A 16,022-nucleotide genomic window follows, 5' to 3' on the forward strand; every position below is an offset into this window, starting at 1 on the left:
TCAAATCCCTGATTTTTGATTGAACAATACAGTATCTTGAGCTTAACTGATTCAAACGATCAATATCTCAGATTAAAGCCTATAATTTACTAATTATTTTGAGTCTAAATCATATAAAAGACCTGAACAATACTGGAGCTATTGAATTTTAATCATATAAAATACCTTATAAAAAATAATTTTAATATTTGTTGTTCACCTTGCGTGTTTGCTTGAAACTCGTCCGATTTGAAAAACTAATAGCTTAAATGTAAGCAGGTATTTCACTGAAGGATCTTGGACCAAAATATATAGGATTATATAATTATATAACTGGTAAAATGTATCTTAAATTGAAGTAAGAATTCTAATAAGAATCAAATTATGATTTTGGTCGAGAAATGCAGTAGGTATATAATATACCTACTGCATTTCTCGACCAAAATCATAGGTATATATATGACGATACATGATGGCAAATCTGTGCGTGCATACCTTCAATTTGAGACCTCAATCATGAAAATCGGTCGGGTAGAAGCCTATTTTTAAAATAGTGGTTCTTGTGCAAAAACCCAGAGATTGTTTGGACCACATTCCATCCTTGGTCGACATGGCACTTTTCCAGATTGGAAAACAATAGTGACTGGGTAAAATTATTTAGGATAAACGCTTAAACCTTAAAAATAATCGGTGGGTGCTGCAAAACTCTTTGTACACCAGCAAATGTTGAAAGAGTGTGAGTCGCAGTAACTCAAAGTCCAAAGAGATTTGCCAGGAAGCTGTTGTTGTTGAAAGCTTTACGTTGGCTCCTTTTTGGAAGGGGGGGGTTTCTAATAAGCTAATTGAAGTTCGAGGTTTTTCAAAGTCACCCCACAGATTTGCTTGAACCGAAGCTAAGAATTGTCCAAAAACTAAAGTGATTCCTGAAGAAATGCTGGAGGAGTATTTGATGGAGTTTTCAATTGCCTAATGTCAAGTAGGACAAGGACGTCACTTGCAGGATTTCGTTCTCAAGAAATGGAAAAATGACTTTGTTAAGTTAAAATTGCAAAAGATAAGCTGTGTTTTGATGTGCTATTTATATCCATACGGTGAATATTATTGAGTTTGTACTGCTTATAAATTGGGGTGCTTTCATTGCCCCACCCTGCATATGGATTAGCTGTCGCAAATTTTTTACTAAAAAGAATGAAGTTGTGTGAGCCAGTCACAGATTGCGCTAGTGTCTAAAACTCTTTTTTTTACCTTATTTTTCGTTACTGACATAGTTGCTGGGTCACAACAGTTGCTATAGCTCATAATAAGTCATTCCATCAGTTTGACTTGGTAAAAACCATCATGTAATCGGCAGAAATCAGTACGTAATTTAGATCAGCGCAATCTGTAGGTGGCTCACATCAACTAAGACAAATTTTATTAAAAATCTGGCTACAACTTTAACATGGGGATGGAATGTCTGGTTGTTGTATTAATAGTCAAAGGTAACACTAGCTTAAAACCCCTTAATACTTCAAAACTGTGTTTCTCTGCTAAAATCACTATACATTTTCAGATTATACAAGACCAATATGTCTTCCAACTCCAGATTTTACTGGGAAGACATTTGAAGGTGAAACCGCTTACTTCGCCAGCTGGGGGCAGACAGACAATGACCGCGAGCTGAGTCGTAAACGTGGGTAACATTAACATTACATCCTCAGGATTCATATAATTCAATTGTATCATGTTTGGTGAATAAGCAAGTACGGTAAGTTGTATAACCCGAGAAATACCTGGCTCAATTTGAGGTAAAACAGTGTGTGAGAGTGTGCCAGGATTCTTGTGTCCATTTTACATTACTTATTTATTTAAAAGTCCCATCTGAAAATAATGTCTGTGTAAGGAATAGTTATTTGTGCAACTAGTGGAGCAATGGTTTCTCGAGTGAGGCGACTGCACTTTGTACTCAAATTGCACATTATATTTTTCCTACAGTTACCATAAAACAAACAAATTGGTAAAGAAACGTGCCATCACGTTGCAAATCTGGAGTGAGACAAAGTAATTAGAATGAGACAATGTTAACATTGTCTCACTGATGAGCGAATTGGCCACTTTTGTGCCTTCACGTTGCAAATCTGGAGTGAGACAAAGTAATTAGAGTGAGACAATGTTAACATTGTCTCACTGGTAAGCGAATTGGCCACTTTGCTTTCTCAAATCAGTGAGAGAACATGTTGTTAGGTAACTGTAGGAAAATGAATGATTACAATATTTTGACGGCAATCTATGTGTGGAATCGGGCCGTCGCATATGTGCGTCGCTGGTCCATGTGAATGAAAAATTTCGTACTATTGCAGTAGCGAATGTGTTAATTTATCAATTAACCTTTGAACTCTATGTATTACTGAGTATTTAATTATTCAACATAAGCCACTGTTTCCTAGAAAAAAGAAGATCCAATTAAAGGTCAATTTACGGGCGAAGTTGACTACCTAATAAATTTATTTTTTTTGTATATCTATCATTTAGCTTTTTGCCCTTTTTAGCGAATTTCTCATATAAGGAATAAGCTATTACCGTAGGTCTCATGGTAAGACCTAGACCCGGGACCGATTTATTATTTCGTTTTGAGGTACCCATAGGCCAAAAACACCCTCCGTTCAAATTCGTGTGTGTGTGTGTCCTTTAGCACGATAACTCGGGCAAAAATGATCCGATTTTTATGAAATTTTATACAAACATTTAAACATACGTTTATTTGAACGAGTTCGCAAACCAGCATGATTGGACTATAGGAACGGGGCTTTATTGGGGGCTTATGGGTTGAACCATCAAAGATCAAATCCGAATGGGATAGTATATCCTATTGCACATAGTACATGAATTGTGAAAGGCAAAACTTTACTACCATAAAAGTTTTGGCCATTCCATGAGATAATTTCAAGTATTTTCATAGTACACAGTAGATAAATTTGGTTTCATACCTAGATTTTGCTCGTTTTTCAATTACTACTTTTGTCTGTTGACAGGCCATCATCAGCTGATCCTGCATGAACTACAAGCCACTGTTGTCAACCACGCAGAATGTAAAGACAACTATAGAAACTATCAGTCAGATGATTTCATCATTGTTGGATGGGATTTAATCTGTGTTTCTATTCCGGTCAACAAAAGCTGTCAGGTATAAAATAATGTTTTACAAAGCTATACATAAAATATATCATCAGCTATGAAAGATTACGATACATAAGATTGGGTAAACAATTTAGCTACGTACTCCATTCACAAAGAATTCCTACAGAAAGTAGATAAAACATGAATATGAAACAGACTTCATGTTTTATAAATTTATAATAGAACTAGCTGCTGTACCCGTGCTTCACAACGGGAAGATGTACAGGGTGGGGCAGGGAAGTATCCCTAATTTTGAAGGTACATTAAAAGACAACCAAAAAAGTTAGAACCAAACTTTTTATTGAGATTAAAAGGTTACATCTGGGAGTTTATTTTAATATAACTTTACTTGGTTTTAAACCGCATATCCTGCAAGTGGTGTCCCTAATCTTAAATGCATTGCTGTTCTGGAGCTAATCTGGTTCTGGAGCTCATAATAACTTTGTGAAGCATTTGTTGTGGAATGCGGCAAAATTCAAGGCGAATTGCATCCTTCAAGGCATCTAGGGTCTTCCCTTGAACTACCCTAGGCTTAGCATCACTCCAATAGAGCATATTCTGCTGATTTACCGCTCCAGAAATATGGAAGTGTGCCTCGTCACTAAACAAAACCCGAGCAACATGAGGCAGTGCCGCAATTAAGATTTCACATGCCTGCATTTGTTGTTGCCAGTCCCGTTGTGTGAGTTCATGAGCAACTACCCTATTGTATAGATGGAGGTGTAAGTCCCCATGGAGAATACAAGGAACAGTACGATTAGACAACGCCAGCGCGGATGCATGCTTACAAGCAGAACTTTGAGAAGACTGCAAAATCGATCATCTGACAAGGTCAATGTTTTCAGGACTCCGGACGGTTCTTTGAGCTCCAAATATCCTTCGCAATACACCACCACATACACGAAAGTAATTCACCCACACCAAATTGTAACAGCTTTGCGACAGGTCACCCAATAACAAGTTTGCAGCCAACGGTAGCTGCACAGCAACAATAGACTGATTCTTGGAAAAATACATCTCGAGTGCAAAAGCACATTGCTCACTCGAACAAGCCATGTCTACTACTGAATGTTATATTCTTAGAAATTCCCAAAATAAAAGCTTCATTTGAGCCTATAACCCCAATCCTCCAGCACACCCCCACTACTCACAGTGCCATCTTAAAAGTAGGGATATTTCCCTGCCCCACCCTGTACTATACTGCCTAATCCAAACACTAGTTGAGTATTTCGAATTTTTAAACAAAAAGCCAACAAATTTATAGAGAAAGTATAAGTTGCATCTATACGCCAGCAGTTTTCTTTTCACAGTCATAACTTGATAACGGCTTGACAGATTTTAACGTTTGAGGTGTCAAATTAAAGGTATTTTCACGTAGATGTCCAAATACGTCTCAGAATATTAAGAAGGGGCATCACTTAAGTACAGTTAAGGGCTAAAGTTTGGGAACAGTGGCGCTATCTGTTGACATTAGATCAAACCATCAAACTTAATTCCCTTTGTTTACAACTAAACATATGGACGTAGTTTGAAATAGTTTTCAAGTTTAACCACAGACTGCAGGACTTATTACGGGGTGCACAGAAGGAGCCTCCCCGAAGTTTGTGACCATTACACGCTAAGAACGGCATCAAATCGGGTGCACCCCGTGCAACACTGACATCTCAGCGGCAAATCCTTCTACAACCGGAAGACTTCGATAAATGAATCTGCCTAAACGGTCTTTTTCAAGGCCATTAGTAACGATCTCGATTAATGTCAAGGGAATATTGAGAGACAAAGAAGTATTACTGTCTGATATGTACAAGACGTACGAATGCGACTTCCTCATTGTGCAAGAAACACACCAGGGCATTTTAAAACCTAGACCCAACATAGAGACTGATTCTAGAGAGACCTCATGATCAATATGGTAGCGCTGTTTTTGCCAGGCCATACATTGACATCACCTCAGCTTCGCTGACTGAGGGGAACAATACTGAGATACTAACGGTCAGGACACTACAGTACAGTGTCACCTCTTTGTATAAGCCTCCCGAATCTCAGTATGTATTTACAGATGAGCCCAATAATCTATGCTATGATGACATTAATTTTGTCTTGGGGGATTTTAATTGTCAGAGCATTGCTTGGGGATACAAAGAGACAAGTGAAAATAGAACAAAACTTTAAACCTGGGCTGAGGCAAATGACCTGCAGCTCATACATGATCCTAAGCTCCCTTGCTCCTTTAACAGCGGTAGATGGAAGAGAGGTTATAACCCTGACAACATCTTTGGGAGCAGCAGGATTGCCTCACAGTGTGAAAAGTCTGTAGGTAATCCGATTCCCCGAACTCAACACAGACCTATAGTATGCACCGTTAAGTGCTGTTGTTAAACCTGAAGTTGTTCTTCTAAGGCGCAGGTTTAATTTCAAAAAGGCCAACTGGACGGGTTTTAGGTAGATCATTGACAGAGAAATCGCCAATATCCCTCAACAACCTGATATGTATGACTCCTTCGTCAAGCTTGTCTAGCAGGTTTTGAGAAAAATGATACCTAGAGGCCAGTGGCGTTGCTTGGTTAAATTCTAGGGGGGGGGAGAAACCTCAAATTTCCCAGCTGCTTAACACAGATTTCCCAACTATTACCCTGCTCCAAATACCACAAAAAAGGTATAAAATATATTTCATGTGACTGACGTGAAAAATATTTTTGAATTTCTTGTAAACACTAACAAACAACATAATTGAACAGAAGAGCTACATTGCTTGCACTTTCAAAATTCAAACTCGCAGTCTCGCAGACGAATTATCAACACAGGACAGGATCAAGGTAGCCAACATACGTCCAATAAGGAACAAAATTTCTTGTAAACGAAATTCCAACAAGCTATACCGCTAATTGATTATTGATTTCTTAAAATAAGGTGTGTTTAGCCATGGTTTAGTTTTGTTTAATCAAATTTAAATTAAATCAAAGAAGCGTCAAGTTTATTTGTCCAAGTCAAAGAAATTTTAACTTTGATGGATTTTCGCAAATAGGTATTTAAATTTTGTTTAGTTTAAAAATATATTTTTCTTGTATCTGACTTCCCAACTGTCCCAACTCGTGGCAAGGAAATTCCCAACTTTTCTCTTTCCCAGATTCTAGGGGGGGGAGGCTCCCCCCCCTACCCCCCCCAAGGCGACGCCCCTGCTAGAGGCTGTCGAACCCATTACATCGCAGGTTTCTCTGAAGAGGCAAAGCCACTGCTAGAACGATACCATCTCTCTCTTTGACAATGATCCCTTTGCTGAGGACACACTTCTAGCAGGTGGAGAGCTTATGTCAGTCATTGCCGAAAATCGCAAAACTAAGTGGTGTGATCTTGTGGAGAGTTTAGACATGCAGGTGAACAGCAGACGGGCCTGGAAGTTCCTCAAGAACATAAATGGAGATGCGACAAAACCAAAAGACAATTTTACAACAGTTACTGCCGATCAAGTCGCTACCAACCTTCTTTTAAATGGCAAAACCTATGGAAGAAAATACCGGGAGCCTGTTGTGCGTGATGAGACTAGTGAGAATCACTTCCTGGGAGAACCATTCACCATGTCCGTGCTTAAGCTGGTCATTACAAGCTTAAAGACTAATAGAGCTCCAGGTATTGACGAGATCAGAGTTGGAACAACTAAAGAACCTAGGTAAAAATGCCATGAAATGGTTGTTGAGCCTCATGAACATGTCTGTAAGCCAAATGCATATACCAAAGGCATGGAAAAAAGCTCGTGTGGCTGCACTGCTCAAACCTGGAAAAGATCCAAACGATCCTAAGAACTTTCGACCTCTTTCTCTCTTTTGCCACACATATAAAATCTTAGAACGTCTTATACTCAATCGAATCGGCGATTTTCTGGAACAAAAGATCATTCCACAACAGGCAGGCTTTCGATCAGGTAAGTCTTGTTGTGGCCAAGTTTCAAACCTGACCCAGCTCATTGAGGATGGGTTTGAGAGAAAACAGATCACGGGTGTCGCTTTTGTAGATTTAAAAACTGCCTACGATTCCGTAAACCATCGAAGACTCTTGGGAAAAGTGTACAGCATTACCAAAGACTATCAGCTGAATTCAATGATAAGCACTTTTCTTCCAGGTGGTTTTTCGTGTCCCTTCAAGGCAAGAAAAGTAGATGGAGGAATCAAAGAAATGGATTGCCTCAGGGTAGCATCTTAGCCCCAGCTCTTTATAACATATACACTAACAACCAACCGTTGCCAAACGCTACACGTCAGTATATATATGCCGATAATACAGCGGTGGCGGCACAAGGTAGGAGTTTTGAAGAGGTGGAACAGAAGCTGACTGTGACTCTTAATGAACTTTCCCAGTACTATGACGCAAATCACCTCAAGCTGAACCCTGCTAAGACCCAAGTTTGTGCCTTTCACCTAAACAAGTTGAATGTGAGGTGGCGGGGAGACCGTCTATAGCATTGTCCTACACCCAAATATCTTGGTGTCATACTGGACCGCACACTGACATTTAAGGCACATACATGATCCCCTTTTTTGTATTGCAACAAGAGGTAAAGTCTCAGCGAGGAATAATATCATCAGGAAGCTCACCAGCAGATGCTGGGGTGCTAACCTTAATGTCCTCAGAACCTCAGCTTTAGCGCTCAGTGTGTCGGCTGCGGAGTTCGCTGCACCAGTATGGAATGCATCGTCACATGCAATAAAAGGTTGACATTGCAGTCAATGGCATGGCTCGGATTGTAACTGGGTGTTTGAAACCAACCCCAGTATACAAATTCTATCCTATCATAGGGATCGCCCCTCCATCAATCCGACGTGATGTCGCTGCCGGCGCAGAAAGGACTAAGCAAGAGACAGTCCCTTGTCACCCATTACATGGCCACCAACCTGCAGAGCGACAGCTTCGGTCCAGAAAGAGCTTTTTATCACGGACACGAGTCCTGGATGGATCACTCTCAAGCAATCGGGTGGCAAGGTGGGAGGCCACGTTGACTAACCCTCCCATACCAGCCAGGGAGGAACTGGCTCTTGGTGGAGGCCTGCATTTCACGGTGTGGAAGACCCCAAATCGAATCAGGGTCGAGGTACCAAAATGCAAGACAAACATGCAGAAATGGGGTCTTTTACCAGACGAAGAAAACATCTTGTGTGCGTGTGGTGCTGTTCAGGATCCTGGCCATCTGCTGATCTGTCCACGCCTAGACCAGTCTTGCACATTAGATGATATTTTAAAAGCGAATGACAAGAAGCCATATCGGTAGTTAATTTTTGGAAAAGCGAAGTCTGATTTCCGGACACGGAAAGTAAGTAGGTCTTATTACATCCAGCGCAAAGCCGGAATTTTATATTTTTATTGAAACAAGTCTGGTTCATAAATAAAAAGTTTCCTAGCAAGACCTGACAACAAATTGTTTGTAATAGTTGAATTTATTTAACTTACATTGTATTTTACTGAATTATCATGTAGTTTTGGTTACAGTTCGGTGTGATTAAGTGAATGTTTGAAAGTGATTATTCACAGTGCAGTTACCCGTTACATTACCATATTATCATGTAATTTACAATGTGTATCAACATTCCTTTGTAGTGTTTTCTGTCGATTGGTTAAGTTTCATATTTTATCTAAATTTCAAATTAAATGCCATCAGTAAGACAAAAAACTGTGCATGAGTGGCTGGAGGGAACGGAAACTAGACCACTTGCATTGAACCTCCCAATTTGACGGATACTGAATGGCAGTACCGCCGTGGTGATACATACAATCTCGGACAAATGAACGTTATATTTTTACATTGTGGTGGCTTACATTTTAAGCAAGAAAAGACTGGCCGAGACAGTTCAATTTGTACTCTTTATTGCCATAAATGAAAGGTTTGTTTACATCATTTGCGACATTTTCGTAATTCACCATACTTTCAGGAACTTTTTGGAAACTCCCAATCTGAAAACAGGGCTGTGAAGCTTGAATCCAGAAATTATCTAGATAAAATTCGTCGATTCAATTCCGCCTTTGCCATGGTCAGCTCTGAAGCTCATTTTGACGAGAGGTTCACAAAGGGGATCTAAAATTGCAAGATCCATGACATGTTTTACCACCGAGTAGGTAATATAATTCTTTAAGAAGGTCATGATCCTGAATACGCGCATATCTATAAGTACAACGTTGGCAGTGGAACCCAACAGCGCATGTAAAACAATTCAAACAAAAAATGCAATGAAAACATATATGCAGGAAATAGGATCACAATGCTAACCCATTTGCATAATCTTTTAAAACTGTGGCAGATATTTTTAGGGGCGAGAGCTCGGAGGATTCAAGTTAGATTCTTATGTGCATAGTAAGAGACAAAAGAAGTGACTTCCCTAGCTACAATGATGCTACCTGTATAGATGTCACAGCTATTTTAAAGCTGAAAACAGAGCACCACGTGGCCAAATAAATCTTTGTTTTTTTTTTATTTTCAAAAACTAATAGTGTTAAACGTGAATCCATTCTAGATACGTCGTTAAGTACACTCTTATGTTCCCAACCGGAGACTTTGGTTGGGGCACCTAATTTAAACACGCCTAAAATAGAACATATCGTAAAAATAATTTAACAATGCTATAGTAGTTAGTACGTGTCGTACTGGTTGGCGTCAAGAGAGGGATTTTAGCTTGCTACTTAGGTCTGAAAAGCTCACTTTGCAGTGTGTGGTTGACATCTAATGTTCTCATAGAGGGCACTCGCCTACAGTACATAAGAGATAACCAAAGCAGTATGAAGACGGACCTATATTTAACAAAAAGCCACCAAATTTATACAGAAAGTATAACCTGCATTGTAATTAACTGTCCAACTGATTAGTTAAAAATATATCAATAACATTCTTTTCATAACTTGGACACTTAATTAAATCAAAAGCAGAGCCTGGGGGGATACAGCAACGTTTATACAGTAGAATATTTTTCATTTTAATTTTCAATGACATATTTTTGGAATAAATAATTAATATAATATGACAACGTTTAAGAATAAATTAACCAATTTTATAGTTGTATAAAATATTATATTTTATGTCTTTGGATCAGCTGTCTTTAATTGTGAAATATTTGGCAGTTCTGATGTTTACATTGAAATGTCAAAGCAAAGGTAAACATTGTACATTTTCTCATGCTTCCATGGAGACCAATTAATATTTACTTCTTGAAACCTCGCCTCAAAACTTTGGACATCCAAGGGGCGTAGCCCAAGAAGAACTCAGGGAAGTGAATAGGCCTATGGCGTTCCTAGATATGTGGACCAACTTTGTGCTTAATTTTGGCTGTATCGGTTTAGTACTTTAGTTGTGACTGCTGATAGCTGCCCAGACAGACAGACAGACAGACACCAACTCAATTTTATAATAGTACTAGCTGTTGTACCCCGTGCTTTGCAATGGGAATAGGACACAAAATAGAAACATTTAATCTTTACATCTGTTGCATATAATAGTTACATATCCGCCAACGCTTTTAGAAACAAAATTCAACTTTTATGTCCTTTAAGTAATGACTTAAATCTGGTAAGTAGTGGATACCACCATTTTGGTTTTGATTAATTTTAAATCTTGTGTAGGCTGATATGAGAAAAACTGACCAAATCTTCAAATAAAACTTTCACACACGATTTACCTTCATCTCCCTTAATTACATATCTTTTAATTTATAATTGAAATTTTAGAGAAAGAGCAGGTAACCGTCTGTGGTGGATAATAGACATGGATAGAGCGATAAGGTTGTGGTCTGAAGATAAAGTGGACTTGGGTTCTGTGGCTTTGGGGTTTGGCATTGACATTAGTTATTGAATAAAAAAAAATGTTCTTGTTGTTATCAACAGCCTACATATTTGATATAAGTTAATAGGTTTTTTCTTCTTCTAAATACTAAAAAACCTACATTAAAATTGTATCCTCTTGTAACCATCCTCAGTTGGTCTATGAGGATGGTTATTCTATGAAGAAATTAGTTTTATTTACAGTAACTACAAATCACTCAAGCTATGTCCCGAAAAACTGATGTTTTTTTATTTATGTTTATTTATTTTTTTTATTCTAGCATAGAAATTTGAAAGTTTTACCATGCTTTAAGAATAAATGCATTTTTAGTTATTGGCCAAGTCACTACAGTTGCATTTTAATATTGAAAAAGCATATCTTAGCAGACAATTTAAAGGAGACTTATACGTCATTTTCCCAATCCAACAATTTTTTTAACACACAAAAAATAGTCTGATATGACTAACGCTAACATAGTAACTTTTATGAGCTGTTTATCCTGCAGGGTATTATTGAAGTTAACCACAACAGTTACGACGCCTAAGAACTAACTTGTTTTTACTGAGAAAACAAAACAAATTGTCTTATATTTTGCCTTATAAACATTCTTAGCTTGGTTCTTTAGCAACTATCATAATGTGATGCTGTCATCACTATATATAGATATATATTCAAATTTTAGTTGGAATTTATTTAGATTGGTTTTAATATAAATTATATAAATTATATTTTTCTAAAGTTTAATATTGTTTAAATAATTTTATTTAAAAGGATAGTTGGTCCAGTTATGATTATCAGTCGCCACGCGCTTACTTACAGATATGAGCATCCTGTTGTTGTCCTCGAATAGACTAACCAATAGGAATCGTTTATTTCAAGGATTTACCAAATATGGCAATGTAGATTATGGCGAAACTAAGAGAGGGGATTTTTGCAACTCATAGGTTTTTAGCTGAAGAAGAGATCATTCTCTTCCATAGCCTCCTGCTGGCAGCACTCACCTTCTGAGTTGTAAGTAGTCCCTCGGGTTACTGCTTAATCAGCCAAGTTCAGTAGTACTTATTGTAATGTTTTAACTTATAAATTTCTAGCTACCGACAAAACTTAGGACTTACCCACAAACCTTTCTCGAATATCAGAGAGCTCACTCAGCCATGATGCTGTTGGTTTATTTTAAAGTAACAATAATAAAGTATGATAATTTAGTGTAATTATGTAACACTGTGAAAATATTTGAATTTATTTAAAAGTATGATAATACAACTTGTGTTTAATAAAGAATAGTATTCATAATTGTTGTTCGTCATTGCCAACCATCCTGGCGCACGACAATAAATTATTTAATTTTTTACCAAAGAATGTTTGATACACTTATTGATATTAATTTTTGGTTTGCAGGGTGATGCTGGCAGCCCTCTGATGCTCAAGATTAAGGACACCTATGTCTTGATAGGAGTGGTAGCTACGCACGGGTGTTATAATGAAGTATTCCCACGGTTGTTTACAAGACTGTCAATATACATGGACTGGATTATTTCTAATTTAAAAATATAGAATGTATTTATCGTGTCATTTTCTTTTTCGTTGATGCTACATACAAAAAACTTAGATGAAAGATTTGAAATTTCTTGAAGGCTACAGAAAGTTAAATATTACCTAAGTAGACAAACATGGTGCATTGTGTTAAATAAACGCTGATTTAATATCAATACTCTGTAAGTTAAAGAACAGCAACTTCGTCAATCTGAAATATTCAAGCATTTCTTGAATTAGTCCAGTCAAATGGGGTTGAAAAGGGGTTGAAGTGAAGTGGAAAGTGTATGGGTAATTGTTTTTTAATTCTTACTTTACATTTTTGGGGGTGCTACACATATCGTTTGAATATATCTTTACAACGAAAAGAGATATCTAAAAACGGATTTTGGCATTGAAATCTGCGTGAAGATCTAGTATTTAATGATGTGTCACAACACTATCATTGCATTTAAAAACATTTATTATTTATACCCAATATATTGGATCCAAGATGGCGGCAAAAAACGCGTTCCCTATTAAATGAAGTACTAACCGCCTAATATTGGCTGTGGTTTCAAGTCAATTTCTTGTAAAATGTGTATAAAAATGGATGTGGTATTTTTTTTTTTTTAATTTGTCCAATATTGAGAAAGCCGCCATTATTATTCAAGATTTTATAGGTTTCCCGTGCAACGATTTTGGCAAATTTTTAGTCTATTCTATGTCACTATGCACACCAAACACTACAAAATAAAGCCACCAAACGTTTTCTTGTAATTTTTTAACGATCCCTATGTTTGTTGTTTTTAGTTTGCTTAGACTATAACGATTTTTAAATTTTTTAAAATTTTCTCATATTTGCGGAAATAAATTTTGTTGTACAACTTCAGATTCGTGTTCAGCACCCAAATAAAATCTATACATTAATTTGAAACTGTTTTTCTTAAAACAGCTAATTTGAGAGAACGGCTGGGTGTAGAAACTCGGTAGAGGTGTCTGAAGATAGGTCTTGGTCTGTAGATGAACCATCGAAAGAGAAACGAGGTAAATTCCCTGAGGGATTTGCCGCAGTGGCCTTTAAAATTCTCTTCCCATGTTAATGTGCTTCTTATGGAGGAAAAAAACGGGGTTTTTTCCACAGCTAATTTGAGAGAACGGCTGGGCGTAGAAACTTAGTATGGGTGTCTAAAAAAGGTCTCGGTCTGTAGATGAGCCATCAAAAGAAAACAAGGTAAATTCCCTTGGGGCTCGGCCCCAGAGGCCTTTAAAGTTCCCTTAGCAGATTTTTTTACAATATGACCATATCGTAATTTTACACTACTTTTAACGAAGCAGCTGTTAATATTAAAATTGTATTAGAAAGGTTAGTGTTAGGAGCATTTATTTACGGAATCTGTCAAAATGGAGTGTTTAAATTATTATTTATGATTTTAAAATTGTTTTCCACTGAATGGCAAGTTTTTGTGGTTTGAAAAAGATGATGAATTTATGATATGTTTTAAATTTTTTGTAAAAAATCTATGCTTGAATGCACTTAGAAAATATTAGGGTGTTACAGAATTTGGGTCGGATATTTTAGGGTATTGTTCCTGGGTAAGAAACAAATCCAAATATCATATTTAAATTGACCGGAAGTCCTTAGTTACTCGCACAGTCGCAATTTTTTTTCGCTTATTCATTGTTTTCTAAAAAGTGGTGAGAGATACGAAATTAAAACTTTGCCAAAACATTTATGACAACTAGACAAAGCTACAAACAAATTTGGAATATTTTTAAAATTCACAAAACAAAATGGCGGCTATTAAGAATTTTGTTTCTTAAATAACTAAAAACCGTTGAATTTACAAACACTTTACAATGATAACGTTTTTAATAAAATTTAATTACAAATCGATTGACACCTTAATCTTTAAGGTTGAATGAATATTAACTGAGATATGGCAGCTTTAGTAATACGTGACCGCTGGAGGTTAAACGTAGTGCATGCCGAGGCATGCGGTCTAAGTCTACCACAACAATGCAACAGTCTCCATCTGCTTTGCTTATTTTTATATGATTTTACAAGATTTTTTTAAAGATTATTTCAAACAATAATAAAATCTATATATTAATTTGAAACTGTTTTTCTTTGTCACAGCTATTTTGAGAGAACGGCTGGGCGTAGAAACTCGGTAGAGGTGTCTAAAGAAAGGTCTTGGTCTGTAGATGAGCCATCAAAAGAGAAACATGGTGAATTCCCTTGGGGCTCTGTCCCCGTGGCCTTTAAATTCCCATCCAATGTTATTCTTATGGAGGAAAATGGGGTTTTTGTCACAGCTAATTTGAGAGAACGGCTGGGCGTAGAATCTTGGTAGGGGTCTCTAAAGAAAGGTCTTGGTCTGTAGATGAGCCATCAAAAGAGGAAAGAGGTAAATTCCCTTGGAGCTCTGCCCCAGAAGCCTTTAAAGTTGCCTCTTCAGATTTGTTTACATTACGACCATATGCATAACTCTACACTGCTTTTTAATGCAACAGCTGTTAATATTTAAATTGTGATTTATTGAAATTGTCAAAATGAAGTACAGTATTTGCAATGGATTTTTCTGATTTTAAAATTGATTTTCTTCTGCATCGTGTAATGTTTTGCATTATAATGGTTCTATTACCAAATCAGTGGAAAATCCTAATATCACATAGTAACTTTTAAAATTATTTTTTATGGAGTTAACTTATATCTATTGTATGGGTTGGTTTCTGCATTTTTTACCACTTCTTGGAGATTGTACGTAGGTGATATTCTTTCGCATATTGCATCTGTAGACGAAATTTGGGTTGGTGTAATTATTACAATGGAAAAGAGCGAGAAATCCTGGACAACTTGATACAGGCTAAAAATAAAACTGAATAAAACTGAACTGAACACTGTGCTACATTTCTTGATCAATCATTGAAATAAGCGATTTGCAAACAATGGAAACATAGAAAAAGTCATAGAACACAACCAAAGTAGAAGAAATAGAAATAATGTTTTTTTTTTTTTACCCTAAAAACACTAAAAAAACAAGATCAGCTTTTTGAAAAAAGATAAGATATTTACAAAAGATTTTGATTATATCCAACTGTTGTGTAGAACGTGAGTATTTCCATAATCTTTGAGTCGCCTGTAATGCTTCGCAATTGCTCGAATTCGAGCAACAGGTACACTAGTATTATATAACCCAAAAAGTGTGCTTTTTTATTAATTATCAATCATTAGGATGGCTTAAAAATTGCTCACCTTTTTACTGTCTTTAAAACTCACAGTCAAAACCTTTTAAATAAGCTGTGGTGAAAGTCAACATACTTGTTTACAAACTAATCAGCTGATTGTATTGTTGTCTGAAAATGTTATTTTGTTTATTCAATGTGGTCAGTTCCTCTAACTTTTTACACTCACTTTTAAAGTTTACTCTCACTGTAAAAGGTGGTACAAAAAAAATTAGGCCTACCTATAAACTTTCTACCCCAAAATACCTTTTTACTGGACTAAAGAGGCTTTTGTTTTTAAGAGGAATTAGTACCCACCCGTCCCGTTTGAATCTTGAAACAATTAAAGTAA

The 16,022-nt window shown here is 36.8% G+C and overlaps 1 protein-coding gene across 1 annotated transcript in view; it reads left to right on the forward strand.

Moving 5' to 3' along the window:
- The window catches only part of LOC128986404 (venom protease-like), a 35,852-nt gene extending 23,352 nt beyond the window's left edge, over positions 1 to 12,500 (forward strand). Inside the window, exons 7-9 of the mRNA XM_054406762.1 lie at positions 1,532 to 1,651; positions 2,991 to 3,142; positions 12,329 to 12,500. Of these exons, the coding sequence (XP_054262737.1) occupies positions 1,532 to 1,651; positions 2,991 to 3,142; positions 12,329 to 12,484 (428 nt within the window). The 3' untranslated portion in view covers positions 12,485 to 12,500. The remainder of the gene's footprint in view (positions 1 to 1,531; positions 1,652 to 2,990; positions 3,143 to 12,328) is intronic.
- Positions 12,501 to 16,022: the final 3,522 nt, after the last annotated feature.

Source organism: Macrosteles quadrilineatus, unplaced genomic scaffold (genome assembly GCF_028750875.1).
Source record: "Macrosteles quadrilineatus isolate MER2022 unplaced genomic scaffold, UCM_ALF_1.0 Scaffold_2__2_contigs__length_208266976, whole genome shotgun sequence".
NCBI lineage: Eukaryota > Metazoa > Arthropoda > Insecta > Hemiptera > Cicadellidae > Macrosteles > Macrosteles quadrilineatus.